A 22,463-nucleotide genomic window follows, 5' to 3' on the forward strand; every position below is an offset into this window, starting at 1 on the left:
TTATTGTAGAAAAAGGAGACAAAATTGGAGCTGTGCATGACGGAAGAAGTGGTTAAGGTTGATTTAAATGTAGTTGATAGTACAATTCAATACACAGAAAGGAAGCAAAACTTGGCATTCCTGCTTAAATTTAACACATACAGGTAAAACTAACATTTTTCAGAACATTCTACAATTTCATTTTATAAAGTTATAAATAAAGACAATATAAAACAGATCTTGTATTTTTAACTGTAGTTGAGTAACATTTCCAACTTTTCTTGCAAATTTAAAGATACATATACAGAAGAAATCAACAAGAGTTGAAGTAAAATAGCACCAGTCTTCTGTAGTATGGAAATGGATAGCTTGACGCTTTCTCCCCTGTCCCCCACCATTCTAAAACCAATTTTAATGTTGTAAAATTTAGCACTTCAAGCTTAGGGCAATCACAGCTGAGAAACTGCTTAAAGGCTGGTCCAACTCAGAAACGCTACATTTTTGCTATTTGACAGACTTCTGGATACCAAAGTTCCCTCTCCTGAGCATCACAGTCTAATCTCTGCTTCTCCTTGTACAAGATACTCCTGGAAAGCATCTACAGTCTCTTCCCTGGGCTGCACCCAAGTTGCACGGAATTCACATTCTTCAACGAGCAGCTTTCAAATGTCACACGTCTGCCCCAAACACATGCGCAAACTCAACTTCAAAGCCATCATTGCTTCCTTCCACTTTAAAAAAAAAATTGTACAAGACATGATAACAAAACATCAAAAGAGCAGTTAATGGTTATTTACTTCTGATGTATTCATACACAAATGCGTTGTATTAAAATTACGCAGAACCTTTGTAGTGAAAGTGTTCAAAATGCTCATCACTCAGTACAGATATGATTTGGCTGACTTTCAACCCATTATGAGACCTTCACCCAGCTCCTCTGATATTGATACTTCCACTGAGTCTTACATGTTTGCTTCTTCTAACAATCGGTCTTGGAAAACTTCCTTTGGGTTATCCTACCTCACTGAGACAGGGGGGACCCCTTTTTTCTTCCCTCCTTTAGCAAGAGGGAAGTGAAAGGGAAGAAAAAATCTCTCAAGTTGGAGGGGAAAAAACAGAGCATGATTGGGGACCAATTCGAGAGAAGACCTAAACATCATTCAATGCTTGTTATAGGTTGATTTTTGTTAACATCTTCTGTAAAATCTAACACTCTCAAATTACTGTTTGCTACTAATCAGAGTCACTATTTTACCTACTTTTCAATACTTAGTCAAGTATTAAGCCTTTATTAAGTACAAAAAGAGTCCTCTGAAATCACTGAAACTGTACCTGTTTACACTTCAGGGGAATGTGTCCCATTTCTTATGTCTTTTTCACTTGAAGTATTTGAAGAGGGAAACAGTCATAGATGAAGTAATACGAACTGTGAATACATACAACAACCTAGAAAAATACTGTTCCTACAGTATCTCGTGCAGACAACCTTTTCATAAACACAACAGTATGTATAAACATAAGGCAAACGGACACTGGAGGCCACTAAAAAGCTCATTTGTGTATTTCCCTTTATGAAGTGAAAGTCCAATTTCATGTAAGTGCTATAAAAGTAATCCTAACACAGAATACTGTTAAAAATTGTATTTTTAAAAAGCTTTTGTTATCGATGCTTGTTTGTCTAACAATCAGTTTACAGAATTTACATTTTTCTGCTGAAAGTAGATTTTTTAAAAAATTTATTTCTAGAGAGACACTGCTTACTACAAGTCTTACTACAGTTGATTGAGCTGGTGCTTCGATAGAATTGTAGTCTGTCACTTAATATAGCAGCCACTGCTTCTATAATCCTTAAAACAGCAGAATTCCCAAGGCAGATTTGTCAGGAAGGTGTAAACAAATAATTTTCCAAGACTTATTGGCAATAAACAAAATGACCTTTAGTCCTTTAGGATTTAAATTTCTCTGCCAAATTGGAATTTTGAAAACTGTGGAATCTACTTCCAAATTAATACTCTGGAGCAGTTTGGAAACTTGTCTCTGAGGAAGAGTCAAAATCTATTTCCAACCCAGACTCATCAGAATTTGGGAGAAAATTAGGATAGGAGTTTAAGTCTGAATGCTCCTGCATGTTAGCAGAAGCATTTTTCATAGCTGACTGCATGAAGCATGAAGACTCCCAGAGCCAGGTTTCAAGGTCCGCAGAAGAGTGAGGCATTTTAAGGTGGCAGTATGAAGAATGAAATTCCATAGCAGATGGGACAGTTTGACATTTTCTTAGTGATGCATAATTGTCTTTCCTGTTTAAAAAAAAGAAAAATATTATTAGTGTTTCAATGACGTCTCTATTACTGTTCAGATGTCTGACAGGGAATCTTCATATAAGGAAGAACACTAGAGGAAAATAGTTAATTTAAATGCTTTTAGTGAGTTAGGATATGGGACAACAGGAAAAGGATCTTGAAATGACCATATCTAAGAGAGGGGCACTCTGCCATTATGGGTTGTCCTCAGAAAGAGGTGTGAAATAGTTACACTAAAAGTCACACCGTTCTGATGAGCTCAGAAGGGTAGACCCAGTTTGTACGTTACCTCTTAACTAGTCCTGATCTCCCCCCAGCTATCCACTTGGAATATTTGCTGATTTACCAATCACAGCGCTAACTGAACATTAACAAGAATAGTCTCGACATTGACAAGTTGAGTAGTGAATATAGCTGTTCAACTTCCCAAATGCCATCTCTGCATTCCACTTTACAACCAGCTAATTATCACCAACCTGAACAGCTGGAACAGAACTTTCCTACACTCTAAAACAGCACCTGAATCACCAGGCTAGTCTTTTCCAATGTGAGAAACAGCAAACTGAAGTTGTCACCAAAAATACCCATTTTTTAGTTTGAAGTTCTCTCTCCTCTCTTGCAGTGCTTTCAGGAAAAAACCCAAAGCAACCCGCAACACCCCCTCTCACACACAAAAAAAAAAAACAACTTTCCATATACACACTTCAACACCAGTTTCCATACCTCAAGTTTAGGTGCACTAGAAGATACCATCCACCAGGTTAAGTTTCCTAAAAGGATTTTCAAACTGTAAACAGCACAAATTTTCATGAGATTTAAGCCCGATTCCAAAACAGAAGCTAGATCTGATGACATAAGGGGATGAGTGTGGGGAAAAAAAAAAAAAAAAAAAAAGGTGAGGAGGATTACTTTCTGCAAGAGCAACACTAAGTTCTTGGTGGATGCTGAAACAAAGTACAAGCTCACAAAGAGTCATCTGTAGAATACAATACAGGTTTCTACACACAGAGCCTTGGGCCCTAGCTACCTGAAGACAGAATCCACTTGAAGGAAAGCGTTAGAAAACTTACAAGTTTGACAGTGTAAACAGTTCAGTGGGAGCTGATCACCCTGAAGGTATCATAGAAGCATACAGCAAAAGCCACATGACCGCCATGTTCTGTTTTATGGCCAAGAGCTTCTCCTTCCACAAGAAGAGGAAACAATGTTTCTGGTTAATCATGATTAACTCCTGACTCAATGACCAAATAACCCCTCTGAAGTTAGATCCAAGACAGTCTTGTGATATTGCACCTTCCAAACGCTTGTTTCAGATGAAGAGTCTCACGACTGGTAAGGCTGGAATATGAGCAATATCAAGAAGCTGCTAAATAAAAGCAGGAAGATGACAATACCCAAATTTATTATGGAAAGGAGTCAGAAATATCATTAAGAAGGAAAAAAAAGACACTGGATTACATGCAGTATCAAGTAACTGAAGAGATGACAGTAGAATGATAGCAAATATATACCAAGAGCTACATTTCTGCTCAGAGAGATGGCCTCAAAAGCCAACTAGTGTTATACAAGAAAAGGCTTTAACGGATTTCAGAAATGGAGAAGAGATGCTATCTGTATACAGGAATTAAATCCTTCTGAATTCTGGATAAAACTGAATATTGTAAAAAGAAGATATCTTTACAACCTAATATTAAAGCCACCATTTAATACTTCCAAAGGGGGAAGGAAACCCAAGCTTCAACCTCATTAAGTCTTCCATTAAGCCAGAACCTTTAACAGTAAGTTTGACTAATCTGTACTTCTAAGGGATGGAACGTATGAATCGGATCTTTCACAATGCCAATCCAGAACCTGGCAAAAAAAAGTAAGGAAGTAGGATCAAGCAGTTCTTCTCCAACATATCAAACTTGCATTTCTGAGGGGTCAGTGTATAGCATTGCTAGGGCAAAAAAAGAGCATCTTTGATCTTCCTCCTTATCTAACTTTATTACTAAAAACAGGAAGACAAAAGCTCAAGAACTCTTGGCTCAAATAAAAGGGTATTTTTCATTTTAATCAAAAAATGTGCTGTATATAGAACATGGCAATGCTTTAATTGAAATAACTGCTGCAGTTAGGAGTCTCCAGTGCTACAGCTATCTCTTGGAAGCTTTTATGAAGCGTTTAAGAATTCTGTTCGCTCCTAATAGCTTTTTGTGCTAATTTCTCTCCCGCTTCTTCTACCTCCAACCCAGCAACTCCAGGAGTTGAGACAATCATCAGAAAAATTACAGTAAAATATATATGACCTACTCTGCTGAAGTCTGGATTTATGCTTTTTCAGACTAAATCTCAGGACACTTCATATTTGTAAGTAATTGGACCTCGAGAGAGCCAATGTTTCTCTACTTATAGCACTACTCTGACACAGCTGTGCAACACTCTGTTCCAGCAACAAGTCCGTTTTTTACCAGGAAAATCTAAGCTGAATATTGGTCATATTCATATTGTGAAAGTTTGCAGAGCTCCTTGGGCAAATACTACACTCCCCAGCAAAAACTCAAGCAGTAATGGTATTCTTAGATTCATACTGAGGTGAGTTGTCACAGATTCCTCCATACACATAGTGCTACAAAGTTTAACAGAAGTAAAAAGTGTGAAAGGCTAAATCTCACACCAGCTTGGTAAGAGAAGCATAATGAACCTAGTTACAACCAGGTTAGAGTAGAGGTTTCTCTCCTCCACAGAAACAGAGGTTCCTAAAAATTTTCCATATGTGTCTTATTTTAATTCTTCCCAACTATCATACAGGACTGTCCTTCATATTCATCTACTTTTTAACTCTTACAACCTTTCCTGTCCAGACACCTAAGAATCTAGTCTTTCTCCCAATGTTTTCCAGTTCCTACCTGCTACATCTGATTTAGAACATCTTCAGCAACCTTTCCCTCCTCTTTCCTTCCTGATTGCTCCAGTTACTGTGGAGCAGAGAAGAAACAAGGTCTCTGTTCTCTCTCTTATGCCTGCCCCATAACCCATCCCTCTCCCCTAAAAGCAAAAGCCATAAGGTAACACCTCTTCATCTACAATATGTAGCAGTCACTGATCAGTTACAAACAAGAAGCACCAGAAAATATGCTTAAGAAACAATGCTAAGGATCAGAAGCAGTGAGAACTGTTTTGTGTTACCTTTGAGAAAATTATTAAATACCATTTTCAGAGAGAAAAAAAACTTATTAGTATTTGAATCATAGAATACCAGGCTGGAAGGGACCTCAAGGATCATCTGGTCCAACCTTTCTAGCACAATCTAGATGAGATGGCCCAGCACCACGTCAAGCTGAGTCTTAAACGTGTTCAGCATAACAGAGTCAACCACTTCCCTGGGGAGATTATTCCAATGATTGACTGTTCTCATTGTGAAAAATTTACCTCTCGCGTCCAATCGGAATCTCCCTGGAAGTAACCTGTACCCATTACCCCTTGTCCTCACCACGTGGCTCCTTGTAAAAAGGGAGTCTCCATCTACTTTGTAGCTCCCCTTTAAGTACTGGAACACGGTGATGAGATCACCTCTAAGCCTCCTCTTCTCAAGGCTGAACAAACCCAGCTCTCTCAGCCTGTCCTCATACGGCAGCTTCCCAGACGCTTGATCATCTTGGTGGCCCTTCTGTGGCCCCCCTCCAGCCTGTCCACATCTTTTTTGTATAACGGGGACCAGAACTGTACACAGTATTCCAGGTGTGGCCTGACACGTGCCAAGTAGAGTGGGATAATGACTTCTTTATCTCTGCTGGTGATGCCCTGTTTGATGCAACCCAGCATCCTATTGGCTCTGACAAAAGAGAGATAATTTCTAAAGATGCATCATTTTGCATGCAGCAGCACTCCACTTTACCTGGGTGTACAGAACAGCTTGCTTTTAGCCTGGGAATAAACTGTACCAGCAATCCGAAAAAGCTGTTCTTGCATCCATCGAACATCAGCAGGCATGTCAGGAAACCAGTTTACTAACCTACAACCAAAACCAAAATACAGTTGTTTTGTAAGCAGTAAATCAAATCCACGTTATATTTTTACGTATCATGTCCAACATCCAACAAAATAGCTTGGGGAGAATGAAAGCTCTGTTAACTCCCCCACCAAGGTCTCCAGCTCTTCCCAACCTCCCTGAATTCCCATCTAACCCACTCATCTCATCTCTACAAGCTAAGAAAAAGGGCAGCACAGACCACTGCATCTCTGAACTACGCCAAGTGGCTGACCAGTATGTGCGTTCCACACCCTGTGACCAATGTTTAGGAAGCCTGCAAAATACTCTTGTCTCCGAGACCTCTTTCCATGTGCTAGGAACTTTCTGGTCAGTTTAAAGTTAGGTGGAAGAGGAAGGAAGAACAAAAAAAAAAAAAAAAAGCACAGTGGAAGAACAAATAGAAGGCAGAAACAGAACAATGTCACAAATGTATTTTTTTCCTTATGGTGCTCTTAACACAAGTCAGTTACACCAAAGGGGGATGAGGGGAAAAACCCCACATAAAAATTCTGTTGAAATTTGCTTCCTCCCCATTCATCAAAAATGGCACAGAAGTGCCACACTGAGTGGCACAGGAACAAAATATTTCACTGGAGTTTTATGTGGTTCTATTTACAGAACATTTGCTTTTTCACGTATTTTCTAAAGACAGTAATGACATCTGCTGCTCAAGGACTGGAATTCTCTTAAGCAAGAACAAAGCTTTGGGGTCATGGTGCATTCGTTTAGCATAATTTCTCCTTTACGAGAACTGAAAAACTTTTAAAATTAAACCCTGTTTCAAGAGCAGTCCCCGTTATACAAAAAAGATGTGGACAGGCTGGAGGGGGGCCACAGAAGGGCCACCAAGATGATCAAGGGTCTGGGAAGCTGCCGTAAGAAAATTTATATGGCAAGTAAACAATGGATTTCACTCCTGACTTCAGAAAGAAGCTAAAGCACAAGAACTATCTGGATAGAGTTCAAATACCACTGCAGTATACAGTAACAAAAAATGTGCTCCTGGAAAACAGAATTAAGGGTGCTTCTTTTGAGCAATTACGAGACAGCTACTAGCAATAAGAGTGAACTGCTTAGGAATCTTCTTAGTATGTTTATTTATCTAGCCTTACACTATAGAGGCTTTAGGAGGATGCATTATTGTAGGTAGAAGTAACAGTCTTCGGACAGTTACCACTTGAATTCTAGAGTACTGGAATGCCTACAACACTGAATAAGCTCTCAATGAGTAAATTTCCAAAATTAAAAAAAATAAGTGGTTCATTAAAAGTTCCTTACCGTAAAGCAACAGAGTAAGCAGACTCCACTGGTAGTGTATATGGTAGCATCAGATAGGATATCACCCGCATTGGGAAGAGTTTAGAGAACTGAGCGTAGAATCCATTCTGTTCTTTACAAGCTTCCTGCAGTGCTTAAGAATAATTGTTTTTGGAAAAGATGTTAGACTATTTGAAAACAGGTTAAAGAATTTGCTCAAAGTTTGGTAATCTTCAGTCAATACTGTCAAGTATTACTGACTAAGGCTCAGATAGAAAACAAAAGAATTAATCTCAAGGCACTCTTACCATAAACCTTCTCTATGCTATTTTAAAACATGGGAAACAGACTCGCAACACAGGGATGAAAGGCATTACCCAGAACTCTTAAGCAAAAAGTCTAAGAATTAATTTATAATAAGAGGATGTAAAGTTCACCTCTCCAAAAATACTTATGTATTTTAGATAGCATTCCTGTCTTGTTAGAGACTCTGTAACTCTAAGGAGTTTGTTTAAATTCTAGAGTTCTGCATATTCCAGTTGTTACATATAGTTGTAAGAAACATCACACTTCGAATTTTGTTCTCCTACATCACTGGGATCACAAATTTCAGATCTTGAAAACACCAATCAGCATCCACAACAACAACAACAAAAAAAAACCCAAACACCATAGGTAAAAGTTATAGATTAAAGAAATATCAAAAGTAGTTTTGGTCTATTAACAGCTTATTGAAAAGACAGGAAAGCCAGAGAATTAGAAATCTACATAAGTCTGTTTTAAAAATAAGATGGGGATAACCAGTGCTTGGATCTGAGGTTCAACTTTGCTGTGAAATATATGCTTATAAAAATGCTGTGCACATACAAAGTTTATCCAAAACCAAATGAGAATTCAATTCAGAACTCTGCAGTGTTGAAAGTATCTCCTTCTTCCTGCTTCAATCTTATCTCTGTAGCTAAATCAAAATGTACATGTTCACATTTAGTAAGTATTTAAAGAACTTTTTTGGGTTGAGCTAGTCTCTAATATCACAGGCAGCTATAATATTAAATAAAAAGCATCTTACGCAAATTATAAAAGTAAGCAGGGGAAAAAAATAAATCAAAGCTTGCCATTCAAAGTTACAAACAGTCTGAAGCATGTACCTTTACGAAGCCTAGGAGGTAGACTCTCAAATATGCTCTTCTCCAAAGGCCATGGATTTTGCTTCAGCTGGTCATTACGTACTTCCATTTTCAAAGTCTCTACTCTGTTATTTTCTGTCAATTTTTTTTTCTTCATATGGTCAATGTGTTGTGCAGCCTCATGAGGATTTCTTTTTGTGAAGGACAAGTGGATACAAATTGAGTCATTCAGAATACCTGAAAGAGTCAAGAGCTTCCACTTAGGCTTGATCCACAGGTCTTCAGCCTACCTGTACAGTACCTGTAGTCTGTGCATCTGCACAAAGGCCTATCCTGAGGGAACATTATCTACCCAATGTCAAATACACTTGTTCTCATAATCCCACAAACGTTTAATCACACTGACGAATATTCTTTTGCAGGTTTAGGTCTTACTTTAAAACAGGTTCTAAAGAAAAGGAAAAAATGAACAATTAACTGAAACTGCACTGGAAACACACAGTCATTTACCAAAGTTGTTTTCCAGCAAGAAAGCAAATGATTTAAAGGAAAGGAGGAAAACTGATTTAATATTTATTTGAAATAAAACACCTAAAACACCTCAGACATTTGGGAAATTTGACATGGCAGGTATTACATGAGTACTTTGAGGCATTGCTAGAACAGGGTGGAGTAGGGTACAATATTGTTTTACAATATACCCAAAGTACAGATCTAAATCAACATTGTTTGCCTTGCAAAACTGGTACCCATTAAGAAATAGCACTGATAACTACCTTAGAAATAAGCTCTAGATAATGAGCACAAAGTGAAAAATACAAGAACGGTATTTATACTCGGTTTCCAGAAAATCATTATGAAGTTATTTATATACAAAGACTACCAAATTTGACTAGGATCCATACCTACACACAACAGAATCTGTATCCTACTTGCAATTACTCCTAAAAGACAAATGTCAAAAGAATATACAGTGCATTTAGCAAAAAAGTTATTACAGATGGGAGGAGGGGGGAATTAACTCCTACAGTTGAAATAACAAGAAAGGAGATGCATAATGAATGAGTTTGGAAAGGTTATAATTACCACTGATTAAGCTTGAAGCAAGACAAACCTGTGACAGAATAAGAATAAAGATGATCACAGGAACAGTAGTGTGCAAAGGAGGACAATAGCGCAATACACAGAGGATGTGAGGGAAAGACACCAAGAAAGAGCTGCAAGGAATCTCAAATATTAGTGTTGGATGGACACATGCACACAGGAAACTTGTGAGTGCAGTACAGCAACGGAACCCATCTTAGCACAGACAATCACAAATTATAGGCTCTTTGTATAGCCTGTGCTTTTAATCACCTGGTAAAAGGTATAAAGCAGGACTCTCTCATTAAATATTTAACAATATTACTAGAAAAATCAAACTCTTAAGCAGAACCATGACATTCTTTAACAGTGAAGAAAATTGTTCCAAGAAAACTTCAATATTTAATGTTTAGTTATAACAGAGTATAAGCAGTGAGCACATCAATCTATGACTGCATTACAATACTGCAGCTGGTACTATCTGTAATAGTGTAAACATCACATTTCAGCTTCCACTCCTTTAATAGGATCCAGTACCAAATTGCTTCTGCATCCAAAGACTACAGGGGCTAGGCATATTTAATACATGGTTAACTTCATGCTAATATCAAGTGACTATCTTTAACTTGTTTGTCTCAAAGTGTGCAGAGCAATAACATTTATTAATATAAAATACATTACTAGAATTCTAGGAGTAGAGCAGAGTAACTTCCAATTCTTCTTCCTAAACTTATCTGGGTCCCAACAACTGCTACATTACAAGTTGTCATCTTCTTCTAACGTCTTTCCTGACACAGACTACAGATTTGTCTGTGACTGAGTTTATACTGTTGCTAGCCAGCTTCCAATTCTGGATTATAAGGCTTTACCTAGAAATTCACTTGGATGATAGCAGAGAGGAGGTGATAAGAAGATACAGGTTTCACTAGAGTGGGAGACAATAGCCTATTCCTATCCTTCACGATTAACACAAAAGAAACTAATAATATGATTTCCCTAGAATTGGAATTCTTTGGTAGTTTCACTTAACAATACGTTAACATTCACTTCGCACAGATTTGACAAAAACCCAAAAGTTCAATTTCCATGTGGCAGCACAACTTACCGCAGGTGAATAGTTACTACAACTATGTGATTTCTATGAGAACTGAACTTCTCACGATCCCTTCAAAAACCTCAAAGACCTAGCCCCTTCTTAGCTACACACAACCCCTTCACTTTTTTTTTTTTTTTTTTTTTTTTTAACCTCAGGTTAAGACCACATTATCAGTAATTATCCACAAGTGTTAACATACCATTCTCTTTCAGGAATTTAAGAGCATCTGAATATCCTTGCTCACAGATCTCTCCTAGTACCTGCAAACATAGGATAAATGAGTCAGACAAATAAAAGGAGATTCAGCTTAAGACCAACAGTGTGCAGAATGAAAAGCCACTTCCATCCACCCTCCATTCTTGTAAGAAAAATTTACATTAACAACTGCTATAATTCAACAGATTCAGGTTAATATGCCTACTGTGATGATGCATACATGATCATGCATACATGAACTTATCTTTCAGCTGTTACTGAATTATTCACCTAAAAGGACAGCATTCTAACAGTTTGCAAGCATTTCCTCCCCTTTTTTTTCTTTGACTAGCCTTTCAGCAGATGCAAGCAACAATGAGGCAGGGTGGCTTGGAGTATGCCATTTCCCCTCCTTCCCTCCCAGTGCTTCCCACTTCCCACAACTATGAAAAGTCAGCTGTGCAATTCTCATGCTCAAACTCAGTCTTCCATATGAAAACATCTTTCACCAGATGCAACACCAGCTCACCTACACAGTAGTCCTAGACAAAAAAAAAAATAAAAAAAATTAAAGCCTACATAAGTAGAATTTAACATTTTTCTTCAAGAGGTCAAAAAGCTCTCATTAAAAAAAAAAAATATATCTATAGCAGTCAGGAACATTACTTCTCCTCTGTAGTATAACCCAAGCCAATCGGCAAAGTCCATTTTCATTTTTTCAGCTTCCACAACGACAATTCAAGAGCATTTCCCTCATCAGATCTGCAATTAACAGTGTGTAGCAAAGTTTAAAGGCAACTTGCCTGCTTGAACTATTGACTGAGAACTTCACAAAAGCATGAAGCTTTAGAACTTGTTCTAAGTTCTGAAGCACCTAGTTAGCAGGTAAACATGAAAGGACTACAAACTGACAGTTATTAATTTACCAATGTTGATTTTATGATAGAATCCTGTGCTAATTCCCAAATAAATACTGAAAGCCAATAGCAGGGCATGCATTTTTAGTTTAGAGAGACTAAAAATAAGGAGAATGAAGACAAACTATGAAAAAAATAGAAGCAAGAAGAGAAATGTCACCAGAAAAGTTTGTATGACTAGATGAAATGCTAAGATTACTGCAGCTTTCTGCAAAAGCAAGGTTTTTATATGGAAACATGTTTTAGTAACTACATGAAAGCAGTGACTTACCTTAGGTTCTGGTGGAAAGAGCGCTTGTGTTAAACGATAAAGGTTGCCCAAACTGAGCTGAATGCTGGTATTGGTCACATTCATTTCATGGAAGCTGGCAGAGTTCCCCTTTGGACAGATATCACACTCCCCAGCGAAAGGCGAAACTGTGATGGTATTCTTACATTCGTAGTGAGGTAAGTTGTCACTGATTCCTCCATCCACATAGCGCTACAAAAATTGACAGAAATAAGAAGTCTGAAAGGCTGAAAATTTCTAACTAGCAGATTTCCCATGCAAGAATTAAATAGCATTTAAGACTGTAACAGAACAGTCTCTGCCTATGGTCCCAGGCTAAACGCTTTGAATAGCATGCTTTGTCCTCTAATGCCAGTTAAAAAAAACATCCCAACATACTCTTCTAGAGCAGCCTGTTCCTACCTGTCAACTTTCTTGGACGCTCTTTAGACCCAGCAGCATGCAGCTATTGACAAACTTCCTACAGGTGCATAATGCAATCACCAAGTCCTCTGTGGAAGTATCAAGAACGATACAACAGGTTTGGCAAAGGAGGAGCCATAGCATGCAGCCTCCTCATGAAATTATCAGAAGCTGGAAGTACGCATCTGAGTCACTGTTCCACAGCGGTAAATGGTTTTAATTATTTGGAGTTTCTGCTTATCTGTTCCCCCTAGTAATTTTTTTAATCTAAAACCACTGCTGTGTTTGAAAGGGGTAAAAAAACCCAAACAAAACCCACCACACGCAAAAGCTTCACAACTGGCAGTTAGATATACCTATTGCAAGTTATCCTTAAGTCTTTGTTTTAAAGTCCACATTCATGAAGCACCAAGCCAGTAAACAGCAAGATGCTACAAAGTTTCCATACTTGACATTCTACTGCTTTTAAGCCCTACAGGAGTCATGCCAAGCATATGCAACTGGGGTATTCTTACCAAGTTACATCAAAAATGCTTCCTGAGCATCAAAATCATATCAAAATAATTGCAAAGATCAAAAGGGTACAAAGATTCCTTCCTTCCCCTTCCCTCAAAATAGGACCAAATAAAGCATCATTTGTATGTTTTTGTACTCCGAACTAAGCCTTTTAAAATAACATTGTTGTCTGGTGACAAGAACTGAATAGCCAGATTAGCCTGGATCCACCTAAACCTTGGATTCAGTCCAATGTCCTGTTTTCATAACACCTTTAATCTGGAAGAGTTTAAGGAGACACACAAGGTTTAGAAGTACAGATAAAGAAAAATCCCTATACAGTTCTAATCACTTTTGCTTAAATTTCAGCATGAAGAAGAAAATACATTTCATGTCTATCCTTGACCTTTTAGCACTTCCAAATTGCCTTGAGAACAGTCTGTAATCAACCACTGTTAAAGACGTTTTGAGTTTTCTTTCAATATTCTTCCCTCCTCCTTGTGTAAGGAGCACCAAAGTTGGAAGGAAAGCAAATGCAAGTTAATACAACACTATAACGAAAAGCCATGAATGTCCCTGCCTTGATTTGAAATGCATGTCTGCTTCCAGACCTGTTAACCAAAACACCTACAACAAAATATACCAACTTTTCTGCAGCTGTTGCCCCTTTAATGGGGGATTTTAGAAAACCCAGTATAGCCATGAAGTATTAAGAGGTTTTGTAACCCACAGTTCCTGTGAAGTAATAGAACAGACTAATACACTGACACTTCACCTTTAAAAAGCAACCTTTCTTACACTGAATACAAACGACAGAAGATATTAAAAAGCTTTATTTATACCTTACTGAACATGGAACTTTAACCCAGTTTTAAGGCAGATCTACCTACAGCAAGAACACAAAGATATACAATAAACTACCTTACAAGATTATTTTTTCTTAAACAAACAAGTATAAGTGACCCTTCCTATAAATTTGTGCAGGTGAACGAGCATCACTTTCTTCAAGAAATATTTATCCTTAAGTTAAATACTTGCTAGCTTAGAATACCCTCTTTTAATTACTGCATCAGCAAGCAAGAAATTTAAGAGAGAGCGAGCATGTGTGTGTTTTGCACGGTGGAGAAGAAATACACATAACAGACCTTCCACACATTTAGTGTTTCCTTGCTTTTTTGAAAAGTTGTAACATACAGCTACAGTACTAGACACTACAATAAAGGTATTTATTTTACAGTAGGATAACAAAAAAAAATACACACTGTCTCTTAATATTTTCAGAATAGCTAGAACTACTTTTAGATCGTAACAAGAGACTTACCACACCTCTAAATGACGGTGGAATTAGGCCACAATAAATAGGGACAAATGAACTACAGATTAAAGCCTGTAAGAAAATTAGACCATATAAATTAAATGGTAACTATTCTATTATTGAAATTATCATTTATCTTTATCTCTTTAGATGTCAGCAAAAACAACCGAGCAAACAACCAAAAAAATCCCTAGCAAGTACACTTGAAAAAAAAGAAGGGGCGGGGGGGGAGAGTATTATCAAGCATTATTTTAAACAGGATGAGGGTATTCCACATTTCTTTTCTAGAATGTAACCACACTCCATCTAAAAAAATGGTAAGAATCACTAAAAGACCATTTCTGGAAATGCTAATTAGCAAGGAAAAGTTTATGATCATTCACTCAAGCTATACATTTTCTGGAGTAACCAAAGTAACTAACTGGGGACAAAAATACCAACATTCTGGGATCATATTAAACTAGCTTTGTAACTGATATTAAGAATTTTAAAAAGCTATTTTTGACTGTTTCTTGATCACTGCTTTTATAAGAATGACCTTAAAAAAAAAAAATCTTATTCATGAAGAATATAGTTTCATTAGATACACTGCACTTTAATGGCATTTATCCTTTTTAAGATTGATTCCTCACCTCTACTCACTAAAACAGTTCGCCGATACATTGACTGGGAAAACTAGTAAGTGAATTTAGTGTAATGAAGCTTTAATTCATCTTTAAAATACTGTCAAAGTCACAATATCCTAAAATGTTTAAAATGGAAATCCAATGGATGACGTTAAACGGACTTAAGATTACAGAAACTTTTAAAAGTTGCCAAAAATAAACATACCTGAACAACTTCTTCTTTAGAGTTAAAATTAGATATCAACGCATTTTTACCATCTGATACTCTGGTTAGCGAAATACACAGTCTGCCTGATGACAACTGGTGAGTGTTTTCTGGAAGATTTCTCATCAGTCCATCTCTTATTATCTTTATCACATTAAAGGAAGGATGAAGAGGACCAAGATTTCGCTTTCTAGCTTCTTTGGCTAATGCCAGAACATCTGCACAAGCTTGAGCTGAAAACAAAATGCAACAGAAGATATGTCAAAAACCAAAAAACACACTTCCAGTAATAAAGCATGTCTAGACCTCCAACTTTTCTCTCTGATTGCTAGCATGAAAATTCAAGAGCTTTTTAACAGATAAAATAACTGTACACTAACGTTTAACAGAGTTTAGGAGGTTTGGGGGGGGGGGGGGGGGAATCACTTTAGACTTTCAAATAGAACTCTAAGTGAAGACCCAGCCACTAAGTTACTTATATGTTATTTATATGTAGACTGTAGGTATAAAATACCCATATAAGATGCTTCCATTAGGAATTATTCATTCCAGAAACACACTCTTTAAGGAAAAAAACAAAGGTGAGTGACCTTCCGTAGGCATGCATGCATGGACATATTCCATATGCAACACCCATAAAAACCTACAGTGTATGATGCACAGATTTAATGTCCACAATATGTCTGCTGAAGAAGCAGAGCCCTTGGGTTCATCACAGCTAGTAACACTTGTTGGACTTTAACGAAACTTAAGGTTTCAGAGCACCATTTATCTTCATTTATATATAAACACAATAAAGGGAATATTAAATGTGAACTCACAGTAAGGAACGTCAGGAGGGAAGTTTTTAAAACAGTGGGTAAGGAATGTGGAAGAGATCTGTAATACCTCTCACACAGGTCTCCAGCTAAATAGGTGCATTTTTACCAATACGTAACAGACACACAACAATTTTTCTCCGATTAAATCAGCATTTGGGAACTAGATCAAACCACTACAGAAGACACGATTGTTCCCAAAAAAACACTAAAATCATTTTAACAACACACACACTTAGTCACAGTAAGAACAGCAGCTGATCCACCTGCAATGTTTTGTTTGAATTTTTAATGCCATGTTTCTCCAGTGCATACTTGGAGGAAAATGCCTGATAAGCTCGTCAACTTGGTAGAGGAAAGGGGGTGGGGAGGAAGGTCAAAGTAACAGGTTATTTACCTGAGTGATATGCTACAAGGTCATCTAAAAATATTTCCAGAACTTGCATATTTTAACTTACATAGACTCTTTCTAGAATAGACAGGATTCAACTTACCAAGTTAAATGTGGGCACTGCACTGGAAACAACTCTGCTTAAGCCCTTGAGTTCAGACTAATTTCCAAAAATATTATCTTTCTACAATGTTATTTTTTCCTCCTCAAATAGCAATACCTAAACCTTTCTCATTCTTAACACAGTAAACCAAGAGTCAATGTTCAAAAGAGTATCTCTAAAAAAAACTGAGGTATCAGACATACTCCATTTTTACCACCACAATTTTTTTAATTCCACCCTTGCAGAGTGAAGCCTTGAGCCATGAATCCACTGATACCAGTAGCCTGACCCCACCTCCCACCCCAGAAGACAGCAAACAGTTTAGACACAGCTTGCTGTTCATGGTCAAATATACGCTTATGATAGTAAAACACATTTTACGTGCAATTAAAAAAATGGCACAAGTCACATTCTGGCAAGTGAAGAAGTCATTTCCAGAAGCAGTTATGTAGACAGTTTTAGCAGTTCTATTTTTCATGCACTCAGATATAAATTACCACCTCCCTTTTTTTTTAATAAGCTAATTTAGCAATGTTCAATCTTCTAAACTTCCTAAAGAGAGAAATCAGGCACGTTGCAGGAGTCTGAGATACTGAGCTATCAAAACTCAGTCTTATTGCATGCATTAATTTCCTTTTGCAAAATAAGTAAATTTTTTAAAACTTATGCACCGGGCAACAAATTGCTCATTCTAAAAAACAGACCAAGAGCACTGGGTGCATGGACGCATGAGCAAACAAATACACATACTCTCTCCCTTCTCTGCCAGGTCTTGACCCTGTTTTTCTAGCTAGCATCCTGTCAAATTGAAGCTTAAGCTATTACTTAAGCTTGAAGCATGGTAACATCTTCACTCACTTGCACTCCAGGCCTGCTTCTGCAGAAAAAATAAAGTAAACCAGTGCCCTCTACTAACCTTGGGGTGTGATTATTTACCTCTCACTGTAAAAAATACCAGGCAAGTATCAGCTCACTTTACATACCCCATTAAAGGGCCGCAAAACTGATGACCTCTAACAGTTTAGATTTGAACTCCTCTCATTTCAACTTCCTTTCAGAAAATAACCACCCATCAAAATGAAATTTGATTTCACAGTTTACCCATCTCTTTCATATACAAGAATGTCTACATTTGAGGTAGCCTACAGGAGGAAGAAAAGAAAAAAAAAAAAAAAAAGAAAAAATCAAGTTTACATGTTTTGTTTATTGTAACCGATTTTAAATACCAGAAGTGCTCCTAAGCAAAAAAAAGAAAAAAAAAAAAAAGAATATTTTGTGTCTACCCAAGTACACAATATTAAAACACTGAAAATTTAAAGAGCTGTTCATTATTAATTCAACAGACTTCAAAGTATTTCAACGTTTTTTCCTTCTCCCTTCCTTCCTCAACAGGACTAAAATACCGTTACCTCTTAGGCTGGTGTATTCCAAAATGGTATCTTCTCAGAAAGGGACAGAGGGCTAGAGCTCAAGTCAGACTGGGATTTTAGGCAGACCTTTGTACATCTGTTTTATTTTTTGAAACGCAAGAGAGCTAAAGAAATCAATGTTCCTATTAAATGTGAACTGTTTCTAGTTGTAGTTCTATATTCCTAGCTATGTTTCTATATCCCTGTTTTTAATGGTTGTTGTGGTTTAGCCCGGCAGGCAGCTAAACACCACACAGCCATTTGCTCACTCCCCCCGCCCCCAGTGGGATGGGGAAGAGAATTAGAAAAAAGGTAAAACTCATGGGTTAAAATAAAGACAATTTAATAGGACAGAAAAGGAAAATAATGATAAAAGAATATACAAAACAAGTGATGTGCAATGCAATTGCTCACCACCCGCTGACCGATGGCCAGCCAGTTACCGAGCAGCTGCCATGCCCCCCCAGCCAACTCCCCCATTTTTTTGTTCAGCATGACATCACATGGTATGCAATATCCCTTTGGCCAGTTTGGGTCAGCTGTCCTGGCTGTGTCCCCTCCCAGCTTCTTGTGCACCTCCAGCCTCCTCGCTGGCAGGGCAGTATGAGAAGCTGAAAAGTCCTTGACTTGGTGTAAGCACTGCTCAGCAACAACTAAAACATCCGTGTGTTATCAACATTATTCTCATCCTAAATCCAAAACACATGCCAGCTACTAGGAAGAAAATTAACTCTATCCCAGCCGAAACCAGGACAGTGGTTAAATTAATTTGTTTCCCACAGAGTAAAACCTGAGCCCAGCAAACCTGTTCTCTTTAGTGCCCCACTAGAATGGATGACCACATCGCCACCGAAATAGCAGATCTCCAAGACATCCATGGGGAAGATCTAACAAGAGGAGAGTACCTTAACAGTTCCAGTTTGGAATAGACTGGAATGCACTTCATCCTTAAAAGAACAGTCACTTCTAAGCTTCTCCCTCTACCTTTCATGAAGGAAAGGTCTTCCTCAGTCTGGAAAAGTACACTTTTTTCCCTCCATTCAATGGCTAATGTTTACATTTATTCCAACTTGAAATTCTACAGACTCTCAGTTTACCTATCCAACAGGTAACATGAAGCACAAAGAAAACTCTTTATTTAAAACATCCTGCTACAAACCTGTAAGAGATGAAATATGCATGTCAATTTTAGTCAAAACCCCTGTTCATATATACGCACAACCCAGAGTTTTATGTGCTCCAACAAGCGTACTAATTCAGGTCTGGGTCCAGTCAAGTCTGGAACACCTCCAAGGACGGAGCTCCCACAACCTGTCTGGGCACCTGTTCCAGTATTTTACCATCCTCACGGTAATTTTCTTTTCCTTATACCTAATCAGAATTTGCCATGTTCCAGCTTGTGTCTACTGCCTCTCATCCTTCCACTACCCATCTCTGAGAAGAGTCTGGCTCTGTCTTCCCACAGTGAAATGCAACTGTGAAAACACGTGGGACTTATAACCACAACTGCAGAAATAACAAATACTGCATACTAAAGTATACCAATGTAAGGCAGGCATACGACATGAACTAATGAAATATATCTAATTATTATACCACACAGTGTTTCTTTAAAGCTTATTTACAATCCTCTGCTTTCACACAGACTCACAAAAAGTTAACAGCTAAAAAGATATACAATTAACATGGGAATATCTTCTTAGTTTGATGAATTTACAAAGATTCACAGATTTTAGAATGTGGCTGCTTTTGAATTGTCTTCCAACATTGCCAAGTGGCTTTTTAAAAAAAAAAAAAAAAAGTTTCCAGGAGAAACACATTTGCCCATGAAATACAATACCTCGGGCAGTGATCGCACACATACTAGCTATTCTATTAGTTAGAGAAAAGCAAAAATCTCAGTTGGCATATGAGAAGGGAGAGACAAAGGAATAATTTGAAGTCTGCAAGTCTCAATTACTCAATTAGAGATCAGTAGCCAAGCAGGAGGGACAAGGATTTTACAGCATTACTCTCTTGCACATACAGAGAACTTCTGTTCGTTTAGTCAGTGAATTCTTCCCTCAGAAATTTAAAAGCAAAACCCAAACCCTCTCCCAATTCAAAATAAGCACTCATTGTTTTCCTTCTCCATCTATAAGTAAGATGAAAAGTGAATTTACAAAACCTTCTAGTTCTAAACCTGTTAAGGGTACCGTTAACAAAAACAATCAGTGTTGAGTCATAAACTAGACAAGCTTTTATCCAGTGGATTTCTTTGGTTTAAAAGGAAAACTATTTTCAGATTTCCAGACATTTCACACACTTTTTTAACTGCATTCCAGTCACTATCCTGAACACCTTGGTATTTCACTTGTATCAAGCTTACTTTAATGTCTAGCATGTCTAATTCACTAGATAAATGTATATTTGGGTTCTCATGAGCCCTAAATAGGTAAAAGTAAGGTATACTTTTCCTAGTGCTAGAAAATAAGCACTTATTTCACAAGAGAGACTATATTTAGTTGCAAACTAACATCTTTTATCCGGTACAAATACAAAACGAGATTACCTCTATTACCTAAATCACAATTAAAATCAGCGATTTTAATCAATCCACTGTTTCTAATCATATACCTAAGTGACCTATGCAATATATACTCTGCATAGATTAAAGAGGAAAAGCATGTTAAAGCTAACCTAAGCCCCAATCTTAACTCTCTTAGCCTTACCCCAAGAAAGGAGAAGCTTTAGAAGAAGCAAGTTAAAGCTAACTGAAGCTTCACGCGCAAAGGTAACTACAGAAGAGATGCATTATTTCCCAATAAAGCGTCAATATTTTGTTTCGAACTGATGACAGGGTTAGCCTGCTTGCTTTGAAGGGTGCTAGGATTCAGCTACTTCCCGCTTTCCCAACAGTTTTTAATTCCTCTACCTTGCGCAAAGGTAAGAGCTGTTGTCACCAAGCCGGTATTTGCAACTCCGAGGCCAGGAGGCACCGGAACTCCTTGGACAGACACACGTATCTGTCCCTGGAGCTGGGGTTGTAAACTCCGACCATTAGACTACACGAGTGCTGAAATCGGATAAGGCATCGTCAAGACCATTTCCTGAGCCCGGGAGGTTGCTACATACCCATCCACGGCGAGGACACGCTAACTTTACCACCTGCCTCTTCCCCCACCCTCAAGGAAACCCACGATTTTTGTGCGTCTTTTACTCGGAGGTAAGACGTTCACGGGATGAGACATAAGGGAATAGAAAAAAAAGTCAGCCCGGCACCTACAGGGCCATATAACCCGTTCGGATTTGATTTTGTAAAAGGGGTCATGATCCTTCTTGGGGGGCAGAAAATGAAAGAGGAAGGGGGGGGGGGAAGAGGGGGGAAGGGGGAGGAAGGGGGGGGAAGGAGGGGGAAGGAGGGGGAAGGAGGGGGAAGGAGGGGGAAGGAGGGGGAAGGAGGGGGAAGGAGGGGGAAGGAGGGGGAAGGAGGGGGAAGGAGGGGGAAGGAGGGGGAAGGAGGGGGAAGGAGGGGGAAGGGGGGAGCAAGGGGGGGGGGGGGGGGAAGGGGGGCCCCGCCAGCTGCCCGGGGCCGGAGCGGCGCCGCGGCCGCAGGGGCATCCCGCCCGGCTCGGCCCGGCCGGGCACACCGCCCCTTCCCGCAGGCCCGCTCCGCGGCAGGCGCGGTGCCTCGCCTCGCCTCAGTCACCTCACCCCGCCGCCCCGCTCCCCTCGCCCGCCCGCCCCCCCTGCCGCCGCCGCCGCCGCACGGCGGAGCCGCTGACCCAGAGAGCCGCCTCCGACGAGCACGGCGCCGGCGAGCGCCCCGGCGGAGGCGCCGTAGATGTGCCGGGCGTCGCGGATGACGTGGGGGGCGCGCTCCTGCAGGCAGGTGGCGGCGCCGATGTGGTAGACGCCCAGGAAGCCGCAGCCGGCGAAGGAGACGCTCCAGCCGCGCTCGCGGTCCAGCATCGTCACCGGCGGGCGAGGAGCGGCGCGCGGACCGGGACGCAGAGGGCAGCTCCCGCACCGGCCGCCGCTGCCCAGCGACTGGGGCGCGAGCGGCGGCAGCCTCCCGCGGCTTACATGGCGGCCGCGCCCCGCGCCGCCGGCCCGCGCCGCAGCCAATCCCGCGCTCCCCGCTCGCCCCGCCCCGGCGGCCCACGGCGCCCCAGCCAACCCCAGGGCAGATGCAGGCGAGGCCCCGCCTCCTCCGGCGCCCCCCGTCAGAGGGAGGGCGCTGCCCGACCCGCGCCCGCGCCCCTCCGCCTCCGCAGCCGCCGCGCCCGGGGCGGCCCCCGCGGTTCCCCGGCTCCTCCTGCCCCCGGCCCTGCGCCCGGCGGGGCGGTCGGCTTCTCCCTGCCCCGCAGCGCACCGGTCCCGCGGGGCTGGTCACGCACACCCCACCCGCAGCCGTTCGCCGCGAAGCAGGGCGCAGGCCGGGTTCGGTGAGGCCCTGGCAGCC

At 39.9% G+C, this 22,463-nt stretch overlaps 1 protein-coding gene across 4 annotated transcripts; it reads right to left on the reverse strand.

Moving 5' to 3' along the window:
• Window positions 1-40: 40 nt before the first annotated feature.
• LOC309589980 (patatin-like phospholipase domain-containing protein 2) lies at window positions 41-22,044 on the reverse strand. Of its 4 annotated transcripts, none has more exons than XR_014228064.1 (10): window positions 21,784-22,044; window positions 15,299-15,531; window positions 14,474-14,539; window positions 12,238-12,447; window positions 11,054-11,114; window positions 8,697-8,912; window positions 7,570-7,702; window positions 6,157-6,273; window positions 1,312-2,276; window positions 41-710 (listed from the first exon to the last, which is right to left on the reverse strand). XR_014228064.1 is itself a non-coding variant. In XM_082310767.1 (10 exons), exons 1-10 carry the CDS (start codon window positions 21,968-21,970, stop codon window positions 2,196-2,198), a joined length of 1,368 nt encoding a protein of 455 aa, XP_082166893.1. In that variant the 5' UTR covers window positions 21,971-22,044; the 3' UTR covers window positions 2,093-2,195. The 4 variants fall into 4 exon arrangements, 3 of the variants coding, with proteins under 3 accessions (XP_082166892.1, XP_082166893.1, XP_082166894.1); XM_082310767.1 differs by lacking the exon at window positions 41-710 and adding an exon at window positions 3,003-3,066 and having other exon boundaries at window positions 2,093-2,276; XM_082310768.1 differs by lacking the exon at window positions 41-710 and adding an exon at window positions 3,003-3,124 and having other exon boundaries at window positions 2,152-2,276.
• Window positions 22,045-22,463: the final 419 nt, after the last annotated feature.

This window comes from Platalea leucorodia (assembly GCF_965183815.1).
Source record: "Platalea leucorodia genome assembly, chromosome: 4".
NCBI classification, from domain to species: domain Eukaryota; kingdom Metazoa; phylum Chordata; class Aves; order Pelecaniformes; family Threskiornithidae; genus Platalea; species Platalea leucorodia.